The sequence below is a fragment of the Columba livia genome, chromosome 2, assembly GCF_036013475.1.
Source record: "Columba livia isolate bColLiv1 breed racing homer chromosome 2, bColLiv1.pat.W.v2, whole genome shotgun sequence".
Classification (NCBI taxonomy): Eukaryota; Metazoa; Chordata; class Aves; order Columbiformes; family Columbidae; genus Columba; species Columba livia.
In genome coordinates this window covers 86512849-86538161 of record NC_088603.1, presented here as the reverse complement: position 1 = coordinate 86538161, position 25313 = coordinate 86512849, and the positions used below count along the sequence as shown (strand labels likewise).

Below are 25313 nucleotides of genomic sequence, written 5' to 3'. Positions count from 1 at the left end.
GGGCTGTGTTGCAAAAAGAACCATTAAGGTAAAAAGAAAAACAAAATTCCAGACTAACGTATCATTCCTCACTGAAGAAGCTTTGTGCCTCTAAGAATAAATGTGAAAAAAATAACAGATTATTCTTTGGTCTGCAGCTACTATCTGGTATTTCCCACAGAACAGGAAATATGCCTTCGCCTTAATAAAGAAATGCTTCATATTTGCATGCGCATTGGGAAAGGCAAACCTATCTTACACGGATACTGGAAACTAATATACAGCATAAAATGTAGATTTAATAGTAATTCAACATACACACACAAAAATCACTAATTCAAACATTTTCTCTGGTACTGAAACCAATGACAATTTCATGATAAAGTATTTAACAAGATTGCCATTTAATAAAAAGCCACATTTAACATGCTCACTTAAATGTGAATAACATGTTTTTAGGGAAGCAAGACTGAAATGGAAGGAAAAAAGGAGAAAGTATGTATTTGAAAACTATTTTTTTCTGCTATATTGGTTATAGAATTTCTATCTTCCAAAATTACTCAGGTGATGCTTCAAAAAGGCTTGAATATGTTAATTCCACAGAAATATTGCACATTTCCTTTCTTTAAAATAAATTTAGGAATTTTCTTAATTAATAGAAAGTAAGATCAGGTGAGATCAGGTGAGAAATGCTGGGTGTTTTAAATATCATATTCCTGTTTACTAAAGATTAAAAGGATTTACCCTAAACTTTAAAGATATTTATGTCTAAAGTATTTAAATGAGATCTGCTCTGATGTCTTCTCTTTTCCAGGCAGATTTAGTAGGAAAAAAATATGAAAGAAATAGTATAACTACTGTGTCCTGTGTGACCAGCAAAACAATGTAAATTCTTATTTTCACTACATATTTTATCAGAAATAATACATAGACATATATATATATAAAGGTTTCTACATGGATTTACCTGAATTCTGTGCATACATAGAAGTCATTTTTGCAATAATGGCACAGAGTCACATTTCACTATGAAAAAATATTAGGAGGAAAACAAAGGTCTACAATAGGTTAGAAATTAAATTTTAGTACCTAAAATTAAATACTGCTTCTAACAAAAAAATGTCCAGTCATGCTAATTCTCATCAATTGTGCTTATATCTGAAGGAAATCTCTATTGTTCTTTATTACTAGAGATTTTGAAAATTAGTATTGTAAGAATGTAATTGAATCCTGGACACACTGATTTTTCTATAGATATCCTAGTTTATTTGGCATTCTCTTACTGAATTACACAGCTATTGCCTTTTACTGAGAGATGCCATTGGGCTGGAAAAGAAAGTGCTTGATAAATTTAATCTGCTATTGCAACATAGTGCTTATCAGTAGCTGCCTTTCTGTTTGAAAGGTTCAGAGAATCAAAAGAGAGATTACAGAAATGTTAGAAAGCTTGTCAGGGAACTGAACGCAATGCACTTGCCCCTCTCTCTGGCATATGCTGTCCTCAGAGAGAGCAAAACTCTGGGTTCCTTCCTCATATGGCTGAAATGAATGGGCTGCTCTCCTAGGTGAAGCAAGACACTTTCCATCTACAACCTAGAGGGTTTAGTAAATTAAATTGTACAATTTATAAACATATACTCCAGTAAGATTTCATTACTTTGAATTCAAATGTCTCCTGTGGAAGCCTTTTGGGTACAAATCTCAGTATGCACGAAACATCACAATTCAACACGGGTCAGCTGACAGCCAGAATACCTGGGTTGGGGAATGGATTCTGGTTTCTTGGCTCTGGGAGAGGGAATGCTGAGCGTGCCATGCCCCAGAGCGGTGGGTTGGTGAAAATCCTCTGTCATCAGTCACACTGAAGCTTGGGGCCGCCCACTGCCATAAATCAATCAGTCAGTCAATCATTTATTTATCAGTTACTTGCATTTTCAGTTAATATAAAAATGGGATCCAAACAATGCCTTCTCTACAATGACAATCTAGTTTTATATTATAGTGGGGGTTTACATTAATCCATCCTTCTTCTAAAAAGGCGACATATTAATCTGAAAAACCCTTGCCAATTGTATAGAAATAAATTAAACCCCACTGAAAGAGCAGCACTGCAAAATACATGTGCTCATGAACAATCTGAGCACATGAATAGTTCCTTCAAGTCAAGCCACTTTTCTGAGGAGCTATTATGTTCTGGATTTGGAATTTTGATCCTTAATGTACGGTTTAAGTTCTGCACCAACTTTTCCACTAGATAAACTTAACCTAAAGACAGTATCTTTTTGGAGAACATCTGACTGGTGATAACCTTACCAGAAGAAAATTCAAATGATGTGTTCCAATTCTACATGTTAGTACGACGTAATTAACATTTTCAAAGGGTGAGTAGGTATATTTTACTTAAGAAAGGACTTTAGATTCTAAACCCCCTTGATTAGGGTTTTGAAGTTTATTGCTGGCAATTTTCACAGAACATTTAGCAATAAAGGACCTTCTCATAGAGTCATCATTTTATTCTGAAAGTCACATGAAAAGAAAGTCCTCATCTAGATCCAGACTGGCTTAACTGCTTCTAAGGCTTCGAGCAATTCTAAATATGCTTTCTAGCCAATGACAAACAAGATCAGAGTGTCTACTCTGACTTCATTAAATCCCTAGCACAATAGTATCCCTGTTGTAAATGGCACACTATATGCTGAAGGACGACTACCTTTAATAGCCTCCCTGGTTTCAAATAATTAGTTTATTTTTATTCATATGGCAGGTGAATAGGAGAAACATTTCTATTATTCCATGCAGAACAGAAACCTGTGATAATAAATGGAAAAGGAAAATATTTCTACAAATTCATTGTGATCTCTGTTTATATAACTGGAAGACAGAATAAGTGTAAACATAATGATAGAATTTAAACATATTTTATTGGAGCCTAAGTGGTTAGACAAAGCAAACTAACGAATAGAAAACCTGTTATTCCTGACAGTTCCTCCAGCTCTTCCATATTAAATACATTTAATGCTAATTGCAGCTTGTTTTTAGCTAATACATTTTCTTTCATGTTAAGCTCATTTAGCACAACCCTTTTGCTCAAATTTCCTCATGTAATTTAACAAGCTATCTGTGTTTAAGAGTAGTTGGTTATTTCTTGAATATTGAGATAGATGAGAGCTTACCAGCTAACAGAAATCTGTTCTCTTACAGTCACATCTGTATTTTCCAAGGTGTCCCCAAATCTTCAACCACCTGACAGCCTAGAGACTGGAGTGGAGTCCAGTGTTCTTCCCTTGGAAAGAAGTGTCTTTAAAGAATTACTGTATTAGCTTCTTTCACCTTGCTTAGGTGGCTAAACATAAATGGGACAGGACCTCTCTCTGGAGAGGGTGGGCAGCACCTAATTCTCCTGCTCAGGTTATCAGGATACTTGAAGAAGAGGGGTGAGCCATGAGTTTGAAGCACAGGGACAAGCAGAATAGCTCCCTGCCTGGTTTTCCGTAAGTGTTGAGCTGCTGATCCACTCATAGGGCTACAGATTATGTGACCATTAAGCACTTTCTAAAATCAGATTTTAAGTATTTCGGTATGGGCTTACAAAACCAGAGGCAGATAAATGATCATTTTTGAAAATGTAAGTCTTATTTGTAGAGAACAAAAGAGTCTGAAAATGACATGCATTGAAGTCACTCTTTGGGAGATAATATTTAATCTATTGATGAAAAATAGTGACGATCACTTCTTTCTTACTTGCTAAGCTTTAGCAATATTTAGAAAATACTCAACACTAAGTCATCCAAACACTTTATATGGGGCTGAATCTGAACCTTATTTTCCTTTTATTGGGAAGTTTTCAGATCCAATTTCTGTTTCAGCCATTGCTCAGCAAACTAAACAATATTTTCCATTATTCACTGCCTCAAAGTTAAACTTCTGGGATGACTGGCAACTCCTTCACTTCAAGACTAAATTCATTTCTTCTTCTTGGTCTGTTGAGCTTTTTTACTTTTTGTTTTTTTTCTATAATTTCAGGACTGGAAACATTCATGCTTTTAATAACTTTTTCTTGTTGACTGTGTTAGAATAATGAAAGTTAATCATACAAGGGAATTAAATAATCTTTTTTTCCCCCAAAGCACAAGCCTACAAAGGACAGTAAATACTGCCACCTCAGTAACAGATCTGAAGGCTGTTTACCTCCTGTGTCCTTCCTATGCCAGCCCAGCCTAAGACTGTGTGTCCCATCAAAGCCACAGCATAGCCATGAACTGGAAATCCTAGCAGGCTGGATAGAACCTGTCAGTGGTGTGACATAGTTCTGCAAACACAGTGCATAAGGTATTGTGGACTTACAGAGCCTTCCAAGTGGAAACTAAGACAACAAAGCCAATTCCTCTTTCTCTTCCTTGAGTTTGCAGCTCAAGCTGTAGGAAGTTAGAAATCTATCCATCATTTTCCTGAATCAGAAAAGCCAGTCTCCACCTTACCATGCTTTCTATAGAATAAAAAGCTATTTGAGAAGAGAGACCAACAGTTCAAAGAGCACAAGTCCTGTTTTATCAGCTATTAATAAATGGGAAACGTGTTCCTGTTCCAGCAAACTGAACGAAAGCAACACACAAACCTTCAGTCCTTACTTTTTATAGGATCTTGAGAATCCTAGGACACATCAGATACTGCAGACTACTTAGCTTGTCTCCGCAGGAAAGTTAAATTGGCTGCAAAAGTTCCAGCTCTTGCTTTTGAGGCCTTACAGACAGGACCTATGAGACCAACAGGGCCTTCTCAGTGCTTTCATTGGGAGTCATGGTAGATCAGACCACTGCAGAGAAATTCCTGGGTACCAGAAATCTGAGCTTTGGACTGTCAGAGCTACGTTGCTTGCAGAGTTTGTTCTGTCCAACTCCTCTGCCATTCTTTTTAAACACAGCCCATGGGCTAGCCTGAAACTCTTTTTCCAGAAACGCTCATATCTCTAGCTTAACTTGTCTTACCAGATACAATTTCCTATGCTTCCTGCCTCATTGACTTGTGTAATAATTTTGGCTTTTTTTCAGAATAAAAAAGATGGATAGGAACTTAAATTTTTGTGTTGTCAAAAGATACTGTTTGTATTCTTAGCCAGACACACCATGACCTTGAGACAGAGTATATTGCTTGAATTGATCAACAAGTTTAACTGAGTCATTGCAGTTGATGCTGCAGTTTTTGGCTTTGAACAGATCAGAGAACTAGACAATATCTGCCAGAGAATGGCCAGCACAATGAAATTTGTGTACACTACTATTCTTAAGCAACATAGCTGAAGCTGGCACCCTGAACTCTGTTAAACTTGGGCTGTTTTTAATTCAATAGCTGATTTTGACAGTGTCCTTAGAGGTTTCTGTCCTTAGGGGTTTCTGTCCTTAGAGCTTTCACTACACAAGCATATTAATGTTATAGCCTTGTTTAAAGCTGAAGAGCTCGCTCACACACGATGGGACAGAGCTTGCAGAGAGCACTGTACACACATTCTGCTCAAGGCAGCCCAGCCACTGGCAGCAGGTGGGGGACCAGTTTCTCACTCCTTCACAGCCAGGAGTTTAGCAGGGAGTGCTGCAAGGAGGGAATTGGTGGCTTTTGTTCCTTCACAGGTGTGGTGAGTCATTAGGTGACCACATCAACCCCCTAACTCTGGATGGGCTTTCTGTCAGTGCCATTTATATTCTGACAGCTGTGGGATGATTTCTGTAATGTTGATCAAAATTAGAAAAGTGAATGAGCTTTTCACGTTTTCCCCATTTTGACTAAATACACTGACTACTACTGTATCGGCAGTAAACATATTGCCTTCTTTCCCCATTAATACAAAGGATAATACTTCTACTCTTTTTATCTTTCCTTACTTACCCTACTGTAAACATGTAGCTCTAAAATATATCACAATGCAAACTATTTGGTTACACTGTTTCTCAAACAGTAAGATAAGTGCTGCTACTTTTTCTTAAATGTGATGTGATGCCTGCAATTTTCTTGTATTACAATACAAAATTGTGCCTCTCTGTAGGCCACCAATTCTTTGAAAGTAATTGTATAGATACTTTGGTACACAGGAAGAAATTGCTGATGGTTATGCAATGGGATTTACTGGCACTTCAAAAAGGCTGTGCAAGATACGCAAACTGCTGATCATATTATACTGTCAACCGTATGTTCACTCATTTTTACTAGCATATGTATTTTAACAGGATGAAATAAAGACTGCAATGACTCAGTATCTTTATGTTATGTAACTAGCTGATTGTTAGTATAATGCAAACTTTTCTAATTTTCCTAACATAAAAACATTATTTTCCCAACAGTGGTGAAACTCAGACAGCCAGTATAACAGTTTACTATGGGCAAGTTTAGTAAGTATTATGGTCTTTATAAAGATTATTGTATGTCTTTTAACAAACAGGAGTATCTTAAATTAACTATCTGAACATTTTGATTAAAGGAAACTATACAATGCTTAGCAGCATATGTAATGGTATATAATGAATATATAAATATGTAGTAGAGACTGACCTTCATTTTAAGATTTTGTGAAGCCTGTGGGTATTAGCCAATAGAGAGTTCAATAAAATGCTGCCTGAGAACGTAGAGAATCTGTCTGCTATGAGTGTCCTGGAAGCTACCTCAAAGGCTAGCCTGCCCTATTTCCCATATCACAAGTATGTATGTGTGGCTGCAGAAAATGTTCTTTCAAGCATGCAAGGTACTTAGTACCCAAGCATGCTTAGTTTGGAAGTACATTGGCAGCCAACAGAATGTCCTTTAGGTAGCAGTATATTCAGAAGCCATACAGCATGTAGATTACCTCATGCATGGAGCAACCCCAGAAACTGCTTTTCCATTACAGCATATATATGCAGACAGAAGGTTGGAAATGAGCCAGACATTGTAAGAACCTCTAAGAGATTATGGTGCCATGAAGTTCAGCCTCTACAGTGCAGCCACCCACATGCACAGAAATCAGGCTATGCACACTCCCAGTGTGTTACTGCCTTGTGTCAAGAAAAGCCTACTCTAGCTCATGTTTGTTCCCACCTCTTAATGGGACAGTTGAGTACCAGCTCGTTATTTGGAACGTCTTCACATATGGTATCCCTAGGGCTGCCAAGGATGACTGAAAATACTGGAAGTGAACAAGGGGAGAGACTCAGTAATCATCTTCCTTACTTCTCAGACTTAATACAAGCAGGGCTGAGGCGTGCAAATGAACAGCATTTCAAACAGAAGGTCAGCTTCTGCCACTTTGAGATCTGGCGCATAACTAAGTTATTTTCTTGTGCAAAATACACACAGCACAGACTATGCTGCTTTGCAATTCTTATGCCTCAGCCTTAACTAGGACCTGAACTTTCGTGCCACAGGATGTCTTAGCTCTCTTTGCTGAGATTAAAATACAACTATCAATTAGATCAGCTGTGAAATTCCATGTAGCAAGACCTTTGAGAACTACATCTACAGGCTGATACTTGCATGGAGTATAATTCAGTTTGGAAATACTGAGCAAGAATTACTTTAAACATTGTCATTTACTAAGTAGACACTTATATTACCATATTTTGATTCATTTTAAGAGGTTAGCAGGCCTGTGGGAATGGTACAGCACTATAGACTCCACAGGCTGTCTGAAAACCAAGTATATGATCCCACTGTCTGCCAGCTGATTGGAAGTGAAACTATCAAGTTTCAGCCCAGCTCCACATGCAACTTGTCCCTAAGCACCACTCCTTCAGATACTCTTGTTTACAATCTCATGAGGAAATTTGGGAGCTGAAGGGCTGGAAATCTGGTAATCTCCTCAGGACAGGGTGGGGAGGTGTAAGAAGGAAAGGTACAGCAGGAGAGCTTGCATAGGTTCGTTCTATGAACAGAGGACTTCACTCTCCAGGGCTGCTAGATCCAGAAATTTCTGTATGAATTCTTTCGGAAATCAAATTCACATCTGCTTTTCACCATGACATGTATTTTCAAAAGCTATTTCTATGTTACAAGTAGAAATGAGGGAAAAACTCATAGCTCCAATAATATGAAATTTTTAACTCTAAGTGAATTTCCAGTTCACCTTAATGTTTTGGTCTATCAGCCCCCAAATTTGGGTAAACATATGAAAGATGACATCTAGAAAAAAACCCAAGCCTTACCTTCTTGTAGAGACTTCTCAGGTCTCTGTACTGCCACATACTATTGAGGACCTGAGATGCTGCTTTCACCACTTTTGGCGAATGCCTGTTACACACATATATTAAAAAGGGAGAGAGAAAGAAAGAAAGAGTGAGAAAGAGGCTGTTAAGTACAAGACTTCATTCACCCCCATTTTCAAATGCATTGCTAAGGATTTAAACCCACAATTAAAGTGTGTTTTAAATGTACCATAAGATCTTTGGTTGGCATCTTGGAGACCCATGTGTTTTTAAGCAATGGCAATACAAGTAATCTCTATAGTGCTACTTATTCAGTGAGAAGCAAAATGTGTGTTGCTCAGCACACTGAGAACAAGGCTTCATGCTGAGGGCATAATAAGAACGGGAGTGGCTGCAATTAGCAAAATTGCTGAGGACCTAACTGGTATTATGAACATCTAAGAAGATGTCCTGGCTACAACTTTTGGCATAAAAGACAAGAAGTTAGAGACAGAGTTTCCTTTTCTATAAGCTGCCCAACTTCCCCTCATAACAGCACACTCAACCTGTTAAGTGCCTCTTAGCAGTGGCCAAAAGGAACCCTCTAGATGGGTGATGAGCGCTGGTTTTATAGTGCAGAGCCAAGATGCAGAAATACAACTGGTTATATTAAAAGGAATGACAGATTTCATTAGGAATCCAAATTAGGACTTACATCTTGCTCACACCATTACTCTTTAATGATGGCAATGTAATGTCACGTTGAAAACCATATGGACTTTCTCTTCAGAAAGGTTTTGAAAGAAGCTCTAAACTACTGTTACAATCAGTTGGTATCATATATTCCCCTTGGGATGGGAAACTTCAATAAATAAGTAAATAAATAAATGAAAAATATCAGAGAGTATTTAGCTCAGTGAATAAGGGTCAAATAAAAAAGGACTGGGAAGGTAACCCAACCCACTGAGGAAGCACACACAGTGTAGTTAAGCCCTTGTGCCATACCAATAATACACATAAAGCAGCAGAGCACTAGAAAACCCTGCAAAGGTCAAAGTCTGGAGTGAGGATTGATGGAGTCTGGGGCAGTCATTGAGGTGATTCATGTTTCACTCAGAAAAGGCACATGGATTGTAAAACCAGAAAACCAGCAGTATATGTTACTGGTTTGGGCAGTACATCTTCTCAGGGGTGAGGCTTGATGCATCCTGTGACCTCTGAGAAGGTCTGCTGGTACTCTCACACTCAAGCTGGTAAAGCAATGTTCATGACACAAATGATTAATTTAACTTTTACAGTATTTTCCTAGTAATTTATTTGGTGCTTTTTTTTCTTCTTCTTAATTTTTCTCACCCAGATTACAGCAGTAGGTGGGTAGCTGGTAAACAAACAGGAATTTGATAAACCCTCTCAAGCATAATTGTGTTTGTTATATTCCCAGCCGTACCGGCTAGTGGGGTGCTGGTAGCATGGAGTAACCAGAAAAATAACTGCACCAGCCATACTGTGATTATGGAAGAGAAACAGGAACTGTGCAAAGCCAATATGGGCTTGGCCAATATGACCTTATGCACTTCAGTTCTCTTGTGCTGTCATACAGGGACGGCGTTCAAGCCCTGGGCATATTTCAAAGGCTAATGGGGCAAGCCCCACGCTCCTGGCACTGACACATCCGAGGATGCATGGCCAGGCTAGTGTCCTGCACTTGCAGAAGCAGATGCTTCACAATGGACAAGATAAATTCATACTGAAGTGTCCTACTGTATTAAACTGAGCATGCCAGAATGTCCTAGCAGTTCAACAACCAGCAATTCTGATTTTTAAACAATGGATTATTTATAAGAAACCAAACCAAAGCAATGATGCACAATACTAACATTTCTGAAAGTGGAAAAATAAAACTTTCATTTAAGCTAAGCATTTATAGCACTGTGAGTTGACAAGTTTTCTTGTTCTAGGACTCTGTAACCTATAACAGTAGCAACACAGAACCACAACTCAAAGTACTTGAGAGGAGGGATACACATCGTGATTTGGGAGGGCATTTTAGAACTACTTAACACTATTTGGGCTAAATACTTTCATTCAACCTAGACAGGTCTTTCATAGTTACGAGGGATACTTAGGGAATTATATCTTTCAGTCTTCCTAAAACTGCCAATGATACTTGGAAAATTTTAGACTGAACAGGTATTTATAATCTCTACCAGATAATGCACAGGTAGACAAACACATTATTCTGAGGAAAGACACGCTCAACTTAAGAGAAATATGAACCTGCTTGCAGTATCAGTACCTTTGATCTAGAAAATATAAATCAAAAATTTAAATAGATTTAATAATAATAATAAAAATGCAAATGCAAATAGATGAGCAGAGCGTGGGGAGCTCCCACAACTGGGATCACATACTTTGTTACGCTACTACTTTTCACTCCTTACAATTAAAATGTGAGAATGTTTCAATAATGAATTTGGTATGAAAAGAAAAGGGTGACAATAGAGGAAAAGAAATGTGATTAAATTATATTGTCAATGCTCTGATCACGTAGGCGAGCATGAGTTCTCACACCGAATGTAGGGTGCATAAATCTTTCCTTCAGGTTGTGGCCTGGCTTTGTGGGGCTCTTTTAGAGCTTTGGTGCTGCAGTTGGCTGTGTGATGAGAGCTTTGAGCAGGTGGACTGACGGGTTCAGGTACACTACAGTGAAGGCTTTTCATTTTCAAACTGCCATAGTCCCATTGCACTATGCTTCTGCAGGTTGACATATATGAAAACCAGGCTGTTTTACATCTGTTTTAGGCAAAAGAAGGATAAAGAGTGAACTCTTTATGAAGAGTGCATACATAGGAAAACAGACAAGATGAAACCAGAGCTGCTCTGGAAATGTTCCAGTTGTGTGTAAGATTTTTGCATGTTTTCGTGCCTCACAAAGCAGCCTGCAGTTATCCTAATGCTCTCTCATGAGCAAGGTGTTGGGAAAATCCATGGATCATTTTTCTTCTATGCCCCACCTTACCAGCAAGGTGGTGGCAGGGAAAAGGGTGCAGTGAAGATAGACAGTGACTTTACATTCTTCACGCCCAGAGCAAGAGGAGCAGTAGCAGAACTGCAGTGAGGTCCCTTCCTTTCACAGGATCCCTCCATCAGTACGTCACCGCATCTGCAGGGTGCAATCCAACAACTCTGGTCCCTAATGTTTATCAGGATCTTCTGGAAGTACTTAGAGGTAGCAGTGACTGTAGATAATTACTCTTCCTGAAACTGCACATGCAGCACACTCCATGCACTGCTGATGGTAGGTCAAAAATAAACCACAGCAGAGATTTTTCCTATTAGCATTGTCTGTTTCTTGTCATCCTTCACACTGGGCACATGATTTCTGATGGAACTAAAGTGTTCAACTCATGATTGCACAGAGGAGGGAAACACATTCAGGACTAATAATAACTACTGGAGATGTTAAAAAAGGTGCAAGGTGATTTGCAAAACGTACTTGTCTCCTTTACTCTTAGATATGCCAACCAGTTTCTCAATGCCGCCTGCGTCTCGTAAGGCCTTGGCATTCTCCATGTTTTTAGTGATGACTTCATGCAGAGTGCAGCAAATGGCAGTAACGGTGTCATCAGACATGGCCTTGCTTGCTGAGCTGTTGCTGTTGTTAGCGCCTGGCAGTCGGTGGACCAGATCCCTCATGGCATATTTGCCTTTGTTGAAAGAAAATGAAGGGAGAATTCAGAAGATATAGTAATAAAGGGAGATGGAGAAGAAGTACAGGGAAAACACGCAAGACTATTAGCACCGTTTGCACCATTGCATGTAATCTACTTGGCTACTGATGCTATTTTGGAGCAAGCCACATTTATACGACTGCATGTTCAAGCATTTCACACATTAGGGACTTTTAATATTTCCATATTACACCATTTGGAGACTTCAGATATGGGTTACATCATGCCCTTATGATAATGAAATGACAATAGTACAGGCCAAGCACATGTATAAAGATAACCACAGCTTAAAGAGCTTGGCAAATCTGCATCTTCCATCACACAACTCATAACTCAAGTTACTACAAATAAAATGTGCATCAGTTGTTAAAAAAACACTACAGGATGTTTCAAAAAGATGGACCCAACTTCAAAGCAGTACACAGGGTGCTTCAAAAAGATGAACTCGCTATATCTCTGCAAGCACAAATCGCCCATAAATGAAACTCTTACCACTGGAAAGGGCAGGGCATAGAGTTTCAAATGACTACCAATAGATGCCTCATTAAACTGTTTGTAATTTTTTGTGTAACTATAACATGTTGCAGTTGTGAAATATACTGCTTTGAAATTGGGTCCGTCTTATTGAACCACTCTGTACAGTAAATGCAAAACCAGTTACGTTGTTATTTGTGAAAAAGTCTTCTCTGAAGGATCAGTTTCACCAAACAAAGTTAATTCTATACTACATGCAGTAATTAACTGGTTTTATTACTCTTTCTATGACTTTACTGCTCATTCAGTGTTCAGAGATGAAACTGCACTCTTCCACACATCCTTAGTTGTATGCATTGTATTGACTGGAAAGGAAGCCTTTCTGACATCTACTCCTGTCTGATATTTCAAAATTATCTTATATAACACAAACTTCCAGAATGTAAAAATCTCCTAAAATGAAAGGTTCAATGGATTTTTAAAACGGTCATGATGAACCGAAGACATGAAAAAGAAATTATTATTATATCTTTTTTGATGTTTGAATTAACAAAGATTTGGGTTTTTTTTAAATTCCACCTGAAAGTCAGGTAGTGCTTGTGAAAATAACATAAGAGCAGCTTCTGAGAATTTAAATATATATACGTATACATATATATAATATAAATGTAAATACATAAAATGTAGGGCAGTTTTAGCGCTGACACAGATGTATGAGAAGCCTCACACCAGTTCTAGAGGGTCACTACTATGGTAAAATGGGAACTCAGTCCTTCAATGCAATGAAGACAAGATCAGCCTGATGAAGTTGTTGTCTGAGGTCAGTGAAACAACTCTGAATCACCTTCAGCACAGCTGTGCTAGGAATTTGCATACAGCAATCACCAGGAGAGTGTATCATGCAGGATGAAAAGGACAGGAAAATTGGAAAAAATAAATATAATCAATAATCTAATCTACATCACATTTTATGAATGAAATAATTAGGTATGATTACTGTATATGATATGGTAATTCAATCAGATTTTTTTAACTTTAAAAAGTTTTGCTCAATTAGTATGTATGAGTACTTATTAAACATCTTATTACTGAATTAATAAATTCAGTCGTGTGAGTCCATATTTGAAAGCAGAAGTAAGAGGAAAATCATATCTTTTAACCATTAAATGTTACATTATTGTTATTTATCATAATTTTGCCTCTTGTGATAGAAATACAGCCAGTCATTTGGAACAGAATATTCATAGTACAGATAAAAACTAAAATCACTGTACTGAAATGTTAAACTTAAAGGTTATCATATAGATTTTGTGGTTATGCAAGATCTTAGAAACTACTCACTCTATATCCTGCAGAAACATATAAAAAGCATAACATTACCAATAAAATGTGTGCAGTAGGGTTTGAATCTTACCGGTGTGCTGCAATACAAACACCAATCTTGTCCTCAAACATTTATATTTCTTTGCACTTACATTTAACTGGTCATTTGCATTATTAGCTTTTCAGCAACATTATTAATAACAGATGTAGTACAAATGTTAGCACCACTTTTTTTTTCAGAAATGAGATGTTTTAGCAAACTAAGCATCTTTTTTTCCCCCTACACATACATGAAACTGTGCAAGAACAGCCTGAAATGCTATTTACATATGCATCTGATTGTTGTATGTAACATGAATGCATTAAGAGTTGCTTATCACTTATGGCGGTTACTTCAGTCTGTAGCATATAGTAAATAAAGATTATGTATCAAAAAAATAAACTATGATCTGCTGTAGCTTTTACTCTTCTAATGCAGTGCCCACCTCACGTCAGGAGTAAGTACAAGTCGATAAATCAGTGAGACTTTCTGCTTTACTTTTTACACACGTCCAGAACAGACCAACACTCCTTTTTCCTTTTGTACCTCTCTTCAAGTGCAACCGAGCATCTCACTGTCTCATCCTCTGGTGGAACCAGATGACAGTGATCATTCCATTACCAGCAAAAGGCTGTGCCCCTTAGCACTGAGTATAAGGAAACCTGGATGGCTGCCCCAAGCAGATTTCTGTCCTGGAATTGGCCTAGTGTTCTAGGCAATAATATTCATGCCAGCGCACATGACTAGACACATAAATAAATAAATAAAGGCTTTGCAGCTATCAGGAGAAGCTCAGTAGGAAAAAGTAAAATAATCACCATCAAGGATGTTATAAGCATTCTGGATATGTTAATGCTCAACAGTTTTAACATTTCTGCTGTGCACACGCTTGACTTAGGCATGGAAAGATCAAATCAGTATTAAGATACTGCAAATCACTAAACAAGGCTTTTTACAGGTAACATGAGACAGTAGGACAGTACACTATCCCTTATTCAGAGTGGCTGTGGTAATTCCTGCTCAATAATACTATTCAATTCTTATATCAGTTGCATATTTTCAACATATTTGAAAATATGCATGGGATGAGAAAAGCCCCTGCCTTTGTCATTAATTTAATTCAAAATATAATAATTTATATTGACAAAGTAGTAGATTTGCTTTAATATAGAGTTAAGTCATGAAAGCTAGAAGTTAAGGACTATTTTTGTACTGTAAAGAACGTTGCACAATAACCTGCCTGCCTTCTCAATGTGTTTCCTCAAACAATACACAGTTAATAGGTTCCTGTACTACATCCACAGAAAAAAAATCAGTTATCATTTAACTTCTCTTATCTCAGTTATGTTCCTCCTGCTTCACAACAGGAGAGACTGAGGGCAGAGTCATGTTTTTTAGCGTTAAATACAGTAGAAATCCTGCTCTAGCTTCGAGTGGTGTAAATGTTGAGTGGAATATTGTGTCCAGTTCTGGGACCCTCAGTTCCAGAAGGACAGGGAACTGCTGGAGAGAGTCCAGCGCAGGGCAACCAAGATGATTAAGGGAGTGGAGCATCTCCCTTATGAGGAAAGGCTGAGGGAGCTGGGGCTCTTTAGCTTGGAGAAGAGGAGAGTGAGGGGGGACCTCATTAATGTTTACAGATATATAAAGGGTGAGTGTCACGAGGATGGAGCCAGGCTCTTCTCGGTGACAACCAATGATAGGACAAGGGGTAAAGGGTACAAACTGGAACACAAGAGGTTCCACTTAAATTTGAGAAGAAACTTCTTCTCAGTGAGGGTGCCAGAGCACTGGAACAGGCTGCCCAGGGGGGTTGTGGAGTCTCCTTCTCTGGAGACATTCAAAACCCGCCTGGACACATTCCTGTGTAACCTCATCTAGGTGTTCCTGCTCCAGCAGGGGGATTGGACTAGATGATCTTTTGAGGTCCCTGCCAATCCCTAACATTCTGTGATTCTGTGATTCCGTGATGCCAATGAAAGCACAGCTACTGCTACATAAACCCCATACAACTGGCAACACATGTGATCCCTGACTTTTGCATTAGTGTATGTTACAATCTACAGAGTGTTTGTATACAGAATTATTTTTTCAACATTAAGAACCTCCTCTGAAAGCAGACTGAAATGTGTAAGTGGAAATTAGTTTTGTAATGTCAGCAAAGTTTTATCTAGCACTACAGGTATGAAGACGGGGGAATTCAACTTGCAGTTCAAGAAGTCTCCCTAAGCTGATGAAGGGAGAACTGATGAGGGTTTTGGGAAGAGAGGAGGATGTGTGTGAGAATTACATTAAAAATAAATAGTACTGTTAATTTTCGTTAGCATTCATAGAGAACTGCTTTAATCTGCAAACAAATTGATTTTTTATTTGAGCAACATTACATATTATAAGACCGAAAACTGATTTGGTGCTTTTCAGAAGGATTTACATAATATGATTAAACAAAATCACCAGCTTGCCAAGGAAAAAAAAGAAATCACATTTATTTGTTCCATTTCTCTCATAAAGGAAGGAAGACAGACACTAAGTACCATACCGTGGGGGTAGCAACACAGGAAAGGGGTTGTCCTGCAGGTGTTTGGGTCAGTATTTTTCTGACACTATACATTTTGAAGTTATTTTTCTAAGATAAGACTTTTACCACTGTTTTATATTGAGAGCAGAATTTGCCTATCACTGTACTCTAAGTCTTTGACTGTAAGATGGTAATGTTTGCTTACTAAACATTTCAACAATGCATGATAGTCTTGCTAGCACCATGGTACATACCTCTGTTACATAATTCAGGAAACATTTTTCTTCATGGGCTCCAACTGATAGCTGCCCTAAGAAAGATTCCGCCTTCAGAGCAAAGCCATAGAGCAAACTATTCTTCTGGTAGATTTAACAAGAGCAAAATCATCAGAGATAAGGTTCCACTTTCAGAAATACTTCCCTACTATTGCCTTGAGACAAATTCACTGCTGCTGTAACCCCATTGACTTAATTTGCATTTGCACTCATGTCTGAAAAATGACTCTGTCACATTCATACATCTATTAAATAGTTGTGGCATGGTTCCTAGTTCAAGCGAACAAGATTTGGAACCTCTTGTTCAGCCTGGAGAAGAGGAGACTGAGGGGAGACCTCATGGTGGCTACAGCTTCCTCACAAGGGCAGGAGGAGGGGCATGTGCTGATCTCTTCTCTCTGATGACCAACGACAGAACCCAAGGGAATGTCAGGAAGATGTGCCAGGGGAGGTTTAGGTTGCACATTAGGAAAAGATTCTTCCCCCAGAGGGTGCTGGAGCACTGGAACAGGCTCCCCAGGGAGGTGTCACGGCCGCAAGCCTGACAGTGTTCAAGAAGAGACTGGACAACACCCTCAGACACATGGTGTGAACTGTGGCGTTGTCCTGTGCAGGGACAGGAGTTGGACTTAATGATCTTCATGGGTCCCTTCCAACTCAGGACATGCTATGATTCTAATTAACCTACTGAAAACAAAAGAAACCTAAAACAGATATTAATTCAAACTAAGAATCCTATCCTAGAGGTAGAGCTTGCTCTAATAAAAGTAATACATCATGATTTCCATCCCCAAAGATACCCATTAATTCACATCCTGTAGCAAAATGCCACTACATTTTGTTGTAAGGATACAGATACCCTTTTTCACAACTACTTGTGTCTGTATGTCACAATATATGTGAATTTTGTTTTCTTGGTTCTAACGTGCACTCTACCTGAATTTCCAGATACATATGTTTTTGTTCATTTTCATCATCCTTGTGTGTTTTTAAGACCATTCAATCTCAATATTTCACAGCCTTTTTGGAAAGAATATTACTGAGAGAGCTTTTATCATTACTTACAATCACTGTTTAATAAATGTGCCAGAACTGTCTATTTAATTTGAGTGGAACAAATTTTGATCATGAGTCAGTGTATTCAACTGATAGTCTAATAAATTAGTGTGTATTCATCACATTATAGCAGTGGCAAGAAACACCAATTCTGTTTTTTACAAAGAGTTAATTTGTACTCTGTTCTTTCTCTTGTCAGATACTGTTTTTCAAAGTCGTAACTGATAATCACTATTGATACTGGGGTAACAACTGCAAGTGCCCCTTAGGGTCCAGATATTTTGCTAAAGGAATCCTGTCACTTTTCTGAACACCGGAAAACTTCATTACCTACCGAGGTGCAAGAGTGGGGTGTAAGAGCCCACAAATAACATGATTATGCTTAGTACAATACGTAGCAAAATGTGGACTTGGACAGTCTAGGCAGTACAAGGTATTTTGTAGGCATCAGAGCAGCAGTGAATCCCATGTGATTTAAGAGGGTAAAGGTTTATAAACTTTCATGGGGAGATTTTCTTTTGCCACTGAAACACGAGCGGGAAAAATTACTCCACATTTTAAAGGCAAAATAGGTCAAGAATCAAGAAATGCTGTCAGACTGGGTCTTAGAGCCCAATGTGTAGTTAATGTGGGACAGAGGAGGAAGTAAACTGAAGAAGATGAAGCAGGGTAATGCCAGAGCTGTTGGGCCATCAGCAAAGTTAGCGGATAGAAGGAGATAAAGTTGTATTTTTGAAAGCAAGAAAGGCTGCAGCACTGAGGTTGAGAGACGCTTGTCCATGTGAGTAGATGATTTTCCTCAGACTTTGGGGAGCACCAGGAAAGGTGTAGGTGAGCTAAGAACAAGAAATAATCTACCTGATGTGGCAAAGTTTTCTTATAAAGGAGGACCCCTATTTCAGAAGATAGAGCAGCACAAACTGAAACAAGGTTCATCAGCTTCCCAAAGTTTAATGCCCTCCCGCTTAACACTGAATGACTTGACTACCTCCAGAGAGGTTTTCCACTGCAAACACTGAGCCAGTGACTTTGCTGTCCACCCCCACCCATAATATACAGCCTCTAGCATTGCTGACTGCAGCCATCATTGTGTGTGAAGGGACTGTAAGTCACAACAGTTTGTATACAGCAAATCTCTCTTCCCTTTGTTTGGTGACTTCTGGTTTGACATGACTTAGGCTGTTGACAGGGCACATTTATGCAACTCAAATCCAATGGCTACTGCCAAAACCACATGGCCTGAGCAGTGCTAGCTAATGGTCTGCAATGTTGCTCATTAAAACAAACCAGTTTCTAGTTCCTGAGACTACTGTGCATGAAGTATTAAATAAGGGAAGTGGGAAAAAACCTGAGCAACAGGACTGAAAAGCATGCACCCAAAAAGCATGGGCCCCACCACCTTGAGCAAGTATCAGAGAACAGAGGATTTTGAATCAACTTGGGATTTAGGTGTAAAAGGGGAGCTAAAATCATTTTTAGGCATGTAGGGGGCAATTAATGTGTCCAAACATCGGCAGCTAACACAGTTTCAAATGCCTTGAGTTACCCGAGATGTCTGCACAGTTATCAGACCTATGGAAGATGCACAGCCTTCTGGAAAAACAGCTGAAGACAAGGTAGGAAGTCCTATGTCTTTAATATTTAACATTTATCTTTATGAACTTGAATCTCATTGCCAATGCTTGGCCAAAAATGTCTCTAAGGTACCCAAGTTCTTTTACTTCTTATGTTAGGGATGTGCACAAACATTTGCAATCTCTGACACTTCAGAGTAAAGACATATGAAGACATTTCACTACACAGTGTTAACTGACTGTAGTACTGCAATTTTCCCTATCAAAAAAATTATCATCTCAGTTCAACCATTTGTAAGAGAATGAGTGATGAGTTGACTTATACTGGTTTGAGTAAGCACCTCAAAATTCGTGGGCTGGAGCCACTGCTTTAGCTGCTTCACATTAAGCCTAGTCTGCCAATTAAGCTGGAGTAATAAATTATTTGAGCCAGAGAATAATGTTGGATTTCACCATCTTGCAGGTTTATTTGAACTTGAATTTTAAGACTCTGTGGAGATAAATTATTTTCAGAGAAGACATAAAGAATAAAAAATGTTACACACACATGGCCTCCTGTGACCCCAAGCACCCAGGTGCACTTTGCTGATGGTTACAGAGACAGAACAAAAGATCAGATGGAGGTCTCAGGATTCCCTCTTCCCTTCAGAAAAACTGATACATATTTTCCACTTTTCCACCACCTCTGATGACAGGCCACAAGATTTCAAGATACAAGATTGGTATTTGGTATGGACCATGACAAAAGAGGAACAATATCTTCCCTGATACATTGTATGTGATGTGCCATTCATTGGTTTTCTTTTTTAAAAATCTCTTTTTATCAAGAATAAATTCAGCGATAGGTAGTGTAGCATATAAAGCCCTGCAGGGAGCAGGAACAGTCATATATTACAGTTTCATGGAAGAAATCCTCAAACTTTCATAGAGCACTATAAGTATGTGAGCCACCAGTATCTGTGTTGGCAATGCCAACTGAGATGTGCTTGCAAAAGAATCAAATACCTTAAAGAGTAACCAATATAGAAGCTTTTATCTTTTCAAAAAGATTAAAGATGCTGGTTCTATGATTCTATATTTTGCAAGAGAAAGGTATGGCATGAGGATAACTAAGAATGACAAAGGGTACAGCCATTATATAGGTGGAGAGCAGTGTGTATAGAAGCTAGTAGAGCTGGACAAAGACGAAAGAGAAGCATTTTGATATTTTTGCCCTTAGGTGACATGGGATATCCCAAATGGGTGCAATGCAACCACCGCTTTTCGGCAAATTGCTTTATCAGATCCATGATCCTTCATAGTTTTTCTTTCCTGTAGCAGCAATTTAACCCAGCTACCTTACTCCTTCAGCTTCTCTGCTTCCAGAAATGCAGCTTTTCCATTTCATGTAATTCCTGCCTCCCTCTGGTTCATCATTTTTCTTGCTTTCCACTCACCTTTTCAGGGTTGCCTCCTGTCTCCTCTATTATGTGACTGATATTTTTTTTCTTTCTTGAGCTGTACCTCTCAGCTCTTTGGGTCTTAACTGCTAAGCTTTCATGTCCTGATACTAAAGCGTGTTATCTCTGCATCTGCCCTGTCTGACAAGCTTTTTCATTCTCTCCTCATATTGGTTTAAACCACCTCCACTATGACGCTCAGCTAGATCATGGTTTTGTCACACCCCCTGCACGTCCATGAATCTCTCCAGGCTCCTGGTCTTTAGTGTTCTGATCTAGGGGAAATTTTAGCTAGCTTACAAGCATAGAATTTAGACTTGAAAATAGCAGTGCGTTTAAAAGCTGTTGCTCTTGTACTACTCTTGCTGTCTCTCTTGCATATCTCAGTTCCATGGACAACCATCTATCTAATCTACTGTTACTCCTAATATAGATTGTAGCTCATCTCTCAGTGGAATGCCTTCATATTCTGCATTTCTCTCACACAGCAAGACTGCAGATATTCAGGCTTTATATTAGCAGTTGTCTTAAGACTTAGAGATTAAAGAACTTCTGGGGCTCTTTAGCTGGCCGTAAAGTGCTAATTCACACATCACATCTGTCCCAACATGTGCTTTGGAGGCTACACCCATGTCTGCACTTTGCGTTCAGCTGGCTTCATTAGGGCTAATGCCAAAACTAGAGCAATGTATTGAGACCCTTCTGTATGTCCCTGCCTCCCTCATCTTTGTTGCTGTCTTTTTGGCAATTGTCGTGGGATGCATGCTGCCACAGAAAAGTGGATTTCTGGAAAAATTAGCTCTCCTGTGAGGCAGTAGGTATTTGCAGCAATGCAGCCAGAAAACTAGTGCAGAAATGGATTTATGGGTACTATGGCCAAACGGAGTTTCTGTTTCTTAACAGCACCTCTCACCTAGTGTAGTGGATGGCTTCTGTTTTGAATGCTAATCCATTTATCAGCTGAGCAATCTTTAACCCCTCTTTCTCATGCTGGAGAGGCAAATCAACCATCAAACACAAGCAGCCCAACTTTGACTTGCAACCTGGCTTTGGAAGATGAATTTGGGAAGAGGTGTAAGCGTAATTTGTTGACTGTCTCGCCCACACTGTGACTATAAAAATGAGTCAGTTTAAGTCCAGCTTGACCTGCCTAATTATCTGTTGATGACAAAGAGCTACTGGGTCCACACAAGGAGAAAAATCTCCACCAAAAAGCTTCTACTTGTCACCCTCCGCAGAAAACAAAGCAGCATTTTTTAAGATAAACTATCACAAGCCCACAGATATTACTGCTCTTATGTTGTTCATCCTCCCCTGCCCAGAAAAAGGGATTTAGGTGGTGGCTTTGGCTGTCTCCCTTGCAGTCTTAGCTTTGGTAGGTTGAATGGGAACAAAAATGACAGAGCCAGGCTTCATTGTTCTTGGATCCAAGGAATTCGATCTTGTATGCTTGGATTTTACAGGGTGTTTTAAAAACATGGACCCAATTTCAAATGGCAATTGTTTTGAAATTGGGTCCATCTTTTTGAAACACCCTGTATATCCAGTATGGATGGAGTGCATGTGGGCAATCACTGAAATAATTTCCTTTTCAATTCATTTTGTTTACATTTTCTGCCAAGTATACAAATGGGAAAAGGCATGGAAAAGAGTTGTTAGCCTACCTATTGACCCAGGTAGTGCCAATATATCTAATTAATCATCTCCTTTACACACCAATGGATTTACTTCTTGTTGAAACTGCACTGTCATTTTCCTTTTCATCTTTCCACTACCCCAAGGTAAAAAAGATTCTGCAAAAAGAAGTGATTCCTCAGTTTAATTGCTGCAGGCTAAGTTTTCTGATTACTGGAGCTGGCTTTAGTCCCTTGCTATCCTCTTCCCTGCTCCCTGCAGAGAACAGAGCTTTTGGAAGGCTGAATTTTAAAAAATATAGTCGTTTAATTAATGTTATGATTAATCAGTGTTTCTCAAGTGCTTTGAAGAGGAAAAGTGCTATGTGAGTATTGAGTGGAATTTTAGTTTTATCTGTATTTGTGAGATAGGATAATATTTTGTTAATAGTCTGATTCAAGGGACTTTAAATTAGGCCATAATGAAGCAATAAGAATGTAATCTATTTTTGGAAAAATAAGTTTAGGCTTCAAGATCTACGCCCTGATCCAACACCCACTGAAATTAATGAGCCTGTCTGCCAGTGTCAGAAGGTATTAAATTGGATTCATAAAGAAGTAGCTTTTCTTTTCTACTTGGGTTTTTACTTCGTGTCCAAATCAAAAAAAAGATTCTGATAGAAGACTGATGTAGCCAGACTGAATTGCAAGGAGACATTATCCTGCTTTATCTGCCCATGAAGCAATTGCTATTTATTTGCTATTATTTTTCTTCTTCTTGTGCTACAATATTGCCTGAAACAAATGAACAAATTCACCCTGATTGTATGGTCTGACAGACTGATTATTTTTGCATGCTTTCTTACGCAGTTCTGACAATATCATGGTGAAATGTATAAAAATTCTTATGCTTAGAGATGTACATTAAAATATTAAGAGAAATAAAATCAAAACAGGTCTTTATGACATATTCTGTTATTAAAGATTAAAAAGATACATAGATATAAATGTGTTAGCTCAGTAAATATAAGTCTTGGTAAAGAGATAGTGTATTTTGAAAACAATTGTTCCAAAAAATATCAAAACCATTCCAGGTCATATTGTAGTGTTCACATACTCCTGAATTACTGCAGTGTTCAAACATTTCTTAAGTCATCACCATGAAAACTCTACATGGAGCCATTCAGATAATTAATCTGTGCATGATGGCAAAACAATAATAAAACATACCAGTATTTCAACTTGCTTTACGGTGCACCATACAACAAAATAATTTATATTTATTTAAAAAATCCTCGTTAGTATACAAGGGGCAGTGAAACCATACGCTAATTTTAGAGATGTCAATGTTTGTGAGACAGAAAGGAAAATAAAAAGAACATAGAATAGCAGCAGAAAAAAGTGTTAAGTTTTCAAAAAATATGTTTCAAAAACTTTGAAGACAATTTATTCACAAAAGGGTAAGAACATAATACAATATTTGCCTTTTTTCTGCAGTTTGGAATTGTTAGCAAAGACCTCAGGAAGACACAGTGCCCATCTGTCAAACTGCTAATGCATCAGTGTAACTAAAGCAGACCATATAAACATCTGCTGTACTCATAAAGTTATAGGTATCTTTATTAGAAATAGGGTCTCTCATACTGGTCATGCAGAAAATGGACAGGTAGTCAGTCTTATTGAGTATTTTCTAGAGGTCAATCCATTTTGCAGATAATACTAATATTCTGACTCAGCTTAACTCCTGTTTTTGAGAGAGTGCCCTGTGTTTTTAGCTACACAGTCACTGGGAAAGAGCAAATTATATTGTAGTTTTATATTTCAACTCACCTGAAGCTACTATAACATAAGGCCTGAATATAGCAGGTATGTAAGCAAGGATATAGTGCAGACTTAAAATAAGCTTTGTGTTCTCATGGGAATGGCAAAAATGCATCAGATAACCTTAACTAACACATACTATACATATTTTTTTTTTACTACAACATGCTTGGTTTTCTCATAAAAAAACATCCTCAGCTCTTCTCAGTTGTACAGCTCATTATTAGCTGTGTTTAACAAAATTGTGACAAATAAATCCTTGTCCAAACTCCTCCATCAGAGTATGGATCTACTAGAGCACAATTCTGTTTGTGCTTCTTCAGGACGTGGGAGTCAAAGGGTTCAAAATCTGACTTGCTTTTGTGTTGTGCTATTGCTGTTCCTTTCAAGGTAACAGCCCCAGGTGGCATCTTCAGGCTAGTAGCTGATCAAGTATCTTCTCTAGTGGCCCTCAAAGAAATCTTGCCTGCAGACATCCATTTGAACTTTCTCAATGTCACTAAATTATTGCTTTTTTAATCCGAGTCACAGCTGCTCACCTACATCTAAGTAACACACGGAGGGAGGATTCTCAGGACTGTGGCCTCACTGAATTTACTTCTCTTAATTCCATGGGGATGCAATTGCCCACATGGCATGAGTCAGAGAGTTCACATGTTAGACTTGATGTCCTTTTGGGAGATCAAGTTGTACAGAGATCATCTGCTTAAGGCAAAGCCCATAACCTCTCAAATCCTTCAAGTTCATCTCTCTCAGACCTCTGCAATGCTGGCTGATCTCTGGTACTCCCAAAGAGAGAGGGAAAATTGGGCAAGTCTTCCAAAAGTCTTCTCCTCTCTCCACTTGGGGAAAAGAAGAATCTACCAGAGAGCAGCTGGCTCCCTGGCTCCACGTGCCTTATTCTAAATGATCAGAGTGCCCTGAATGACTAGGGTGGAGTCAGAGTGAAAATCTTACATGTACTCAACAGCCCCACTACTTCCCTGTGACATGGCAGAACACAAACTACACTCTGCACTGCAGGGGAAAGATGGGAGATCAGGTTTGAAGTGCTAGAAAAGATTTGACTTAACAATAACAAAGCAAAGCAGAAAAATAAATGCTCTCAGAACAGAACAGGTGAGATGTCAGATACAATGCTGACCTCCTAACCACAGGAGATTCAGAGGACAATATTCCTGAAGGTACACTATTTCTTGATAGACTGCCTCACTGCAAATGATAAATTAAATTTGCAGAATATTCTGTTCCCTTTGTGGAGGCAAGCGCTGCTGTCAGTGTCACCTTGAAAAATTTTGTACACAAATATATGACTTTGCATATACT

General features: G+C 38.6%; 1 protein-coding gene across 16 annotated transcripts in view; it reads right to left on the bottom strand.

The window, feature by feature from the left end:
- Nucleotides 1-25313, bottom strand: part of CTNND2 (catenin delta 2) — a 660748-nt gene that overhangs the window by 31899 nt on the left and 603536 nt on the right. For 11 of the 16 annotated variants that reach the window (XM_065052649.1, XM_065052643.1, XM_065052652.1 and 8 more), the window contains 3 exons: nucleotides 11620-11830; nucleotides 8145-8229; nucleotides 1735-1860 (listed from right to left, as the gene is read on the bottom strand). In XM_065052649.1, the coding sequence (XP_064908721.1) occupies nucleotides 1735-1860; nucleotides 8145-8229; nucleotides 11620-11830 (422 nt within the window). The remainder of the gene's footprint in view (nucleotides 1-1734; nucleotides 1861-8144; nucleotides 8230-11619; nucleotides 11831-25313) is intronic. The other 5 variants (XM_065052648.1, XM_065052650.1, XM_065052653.1 and 2 more) reach the window with 1 other exon arrangement.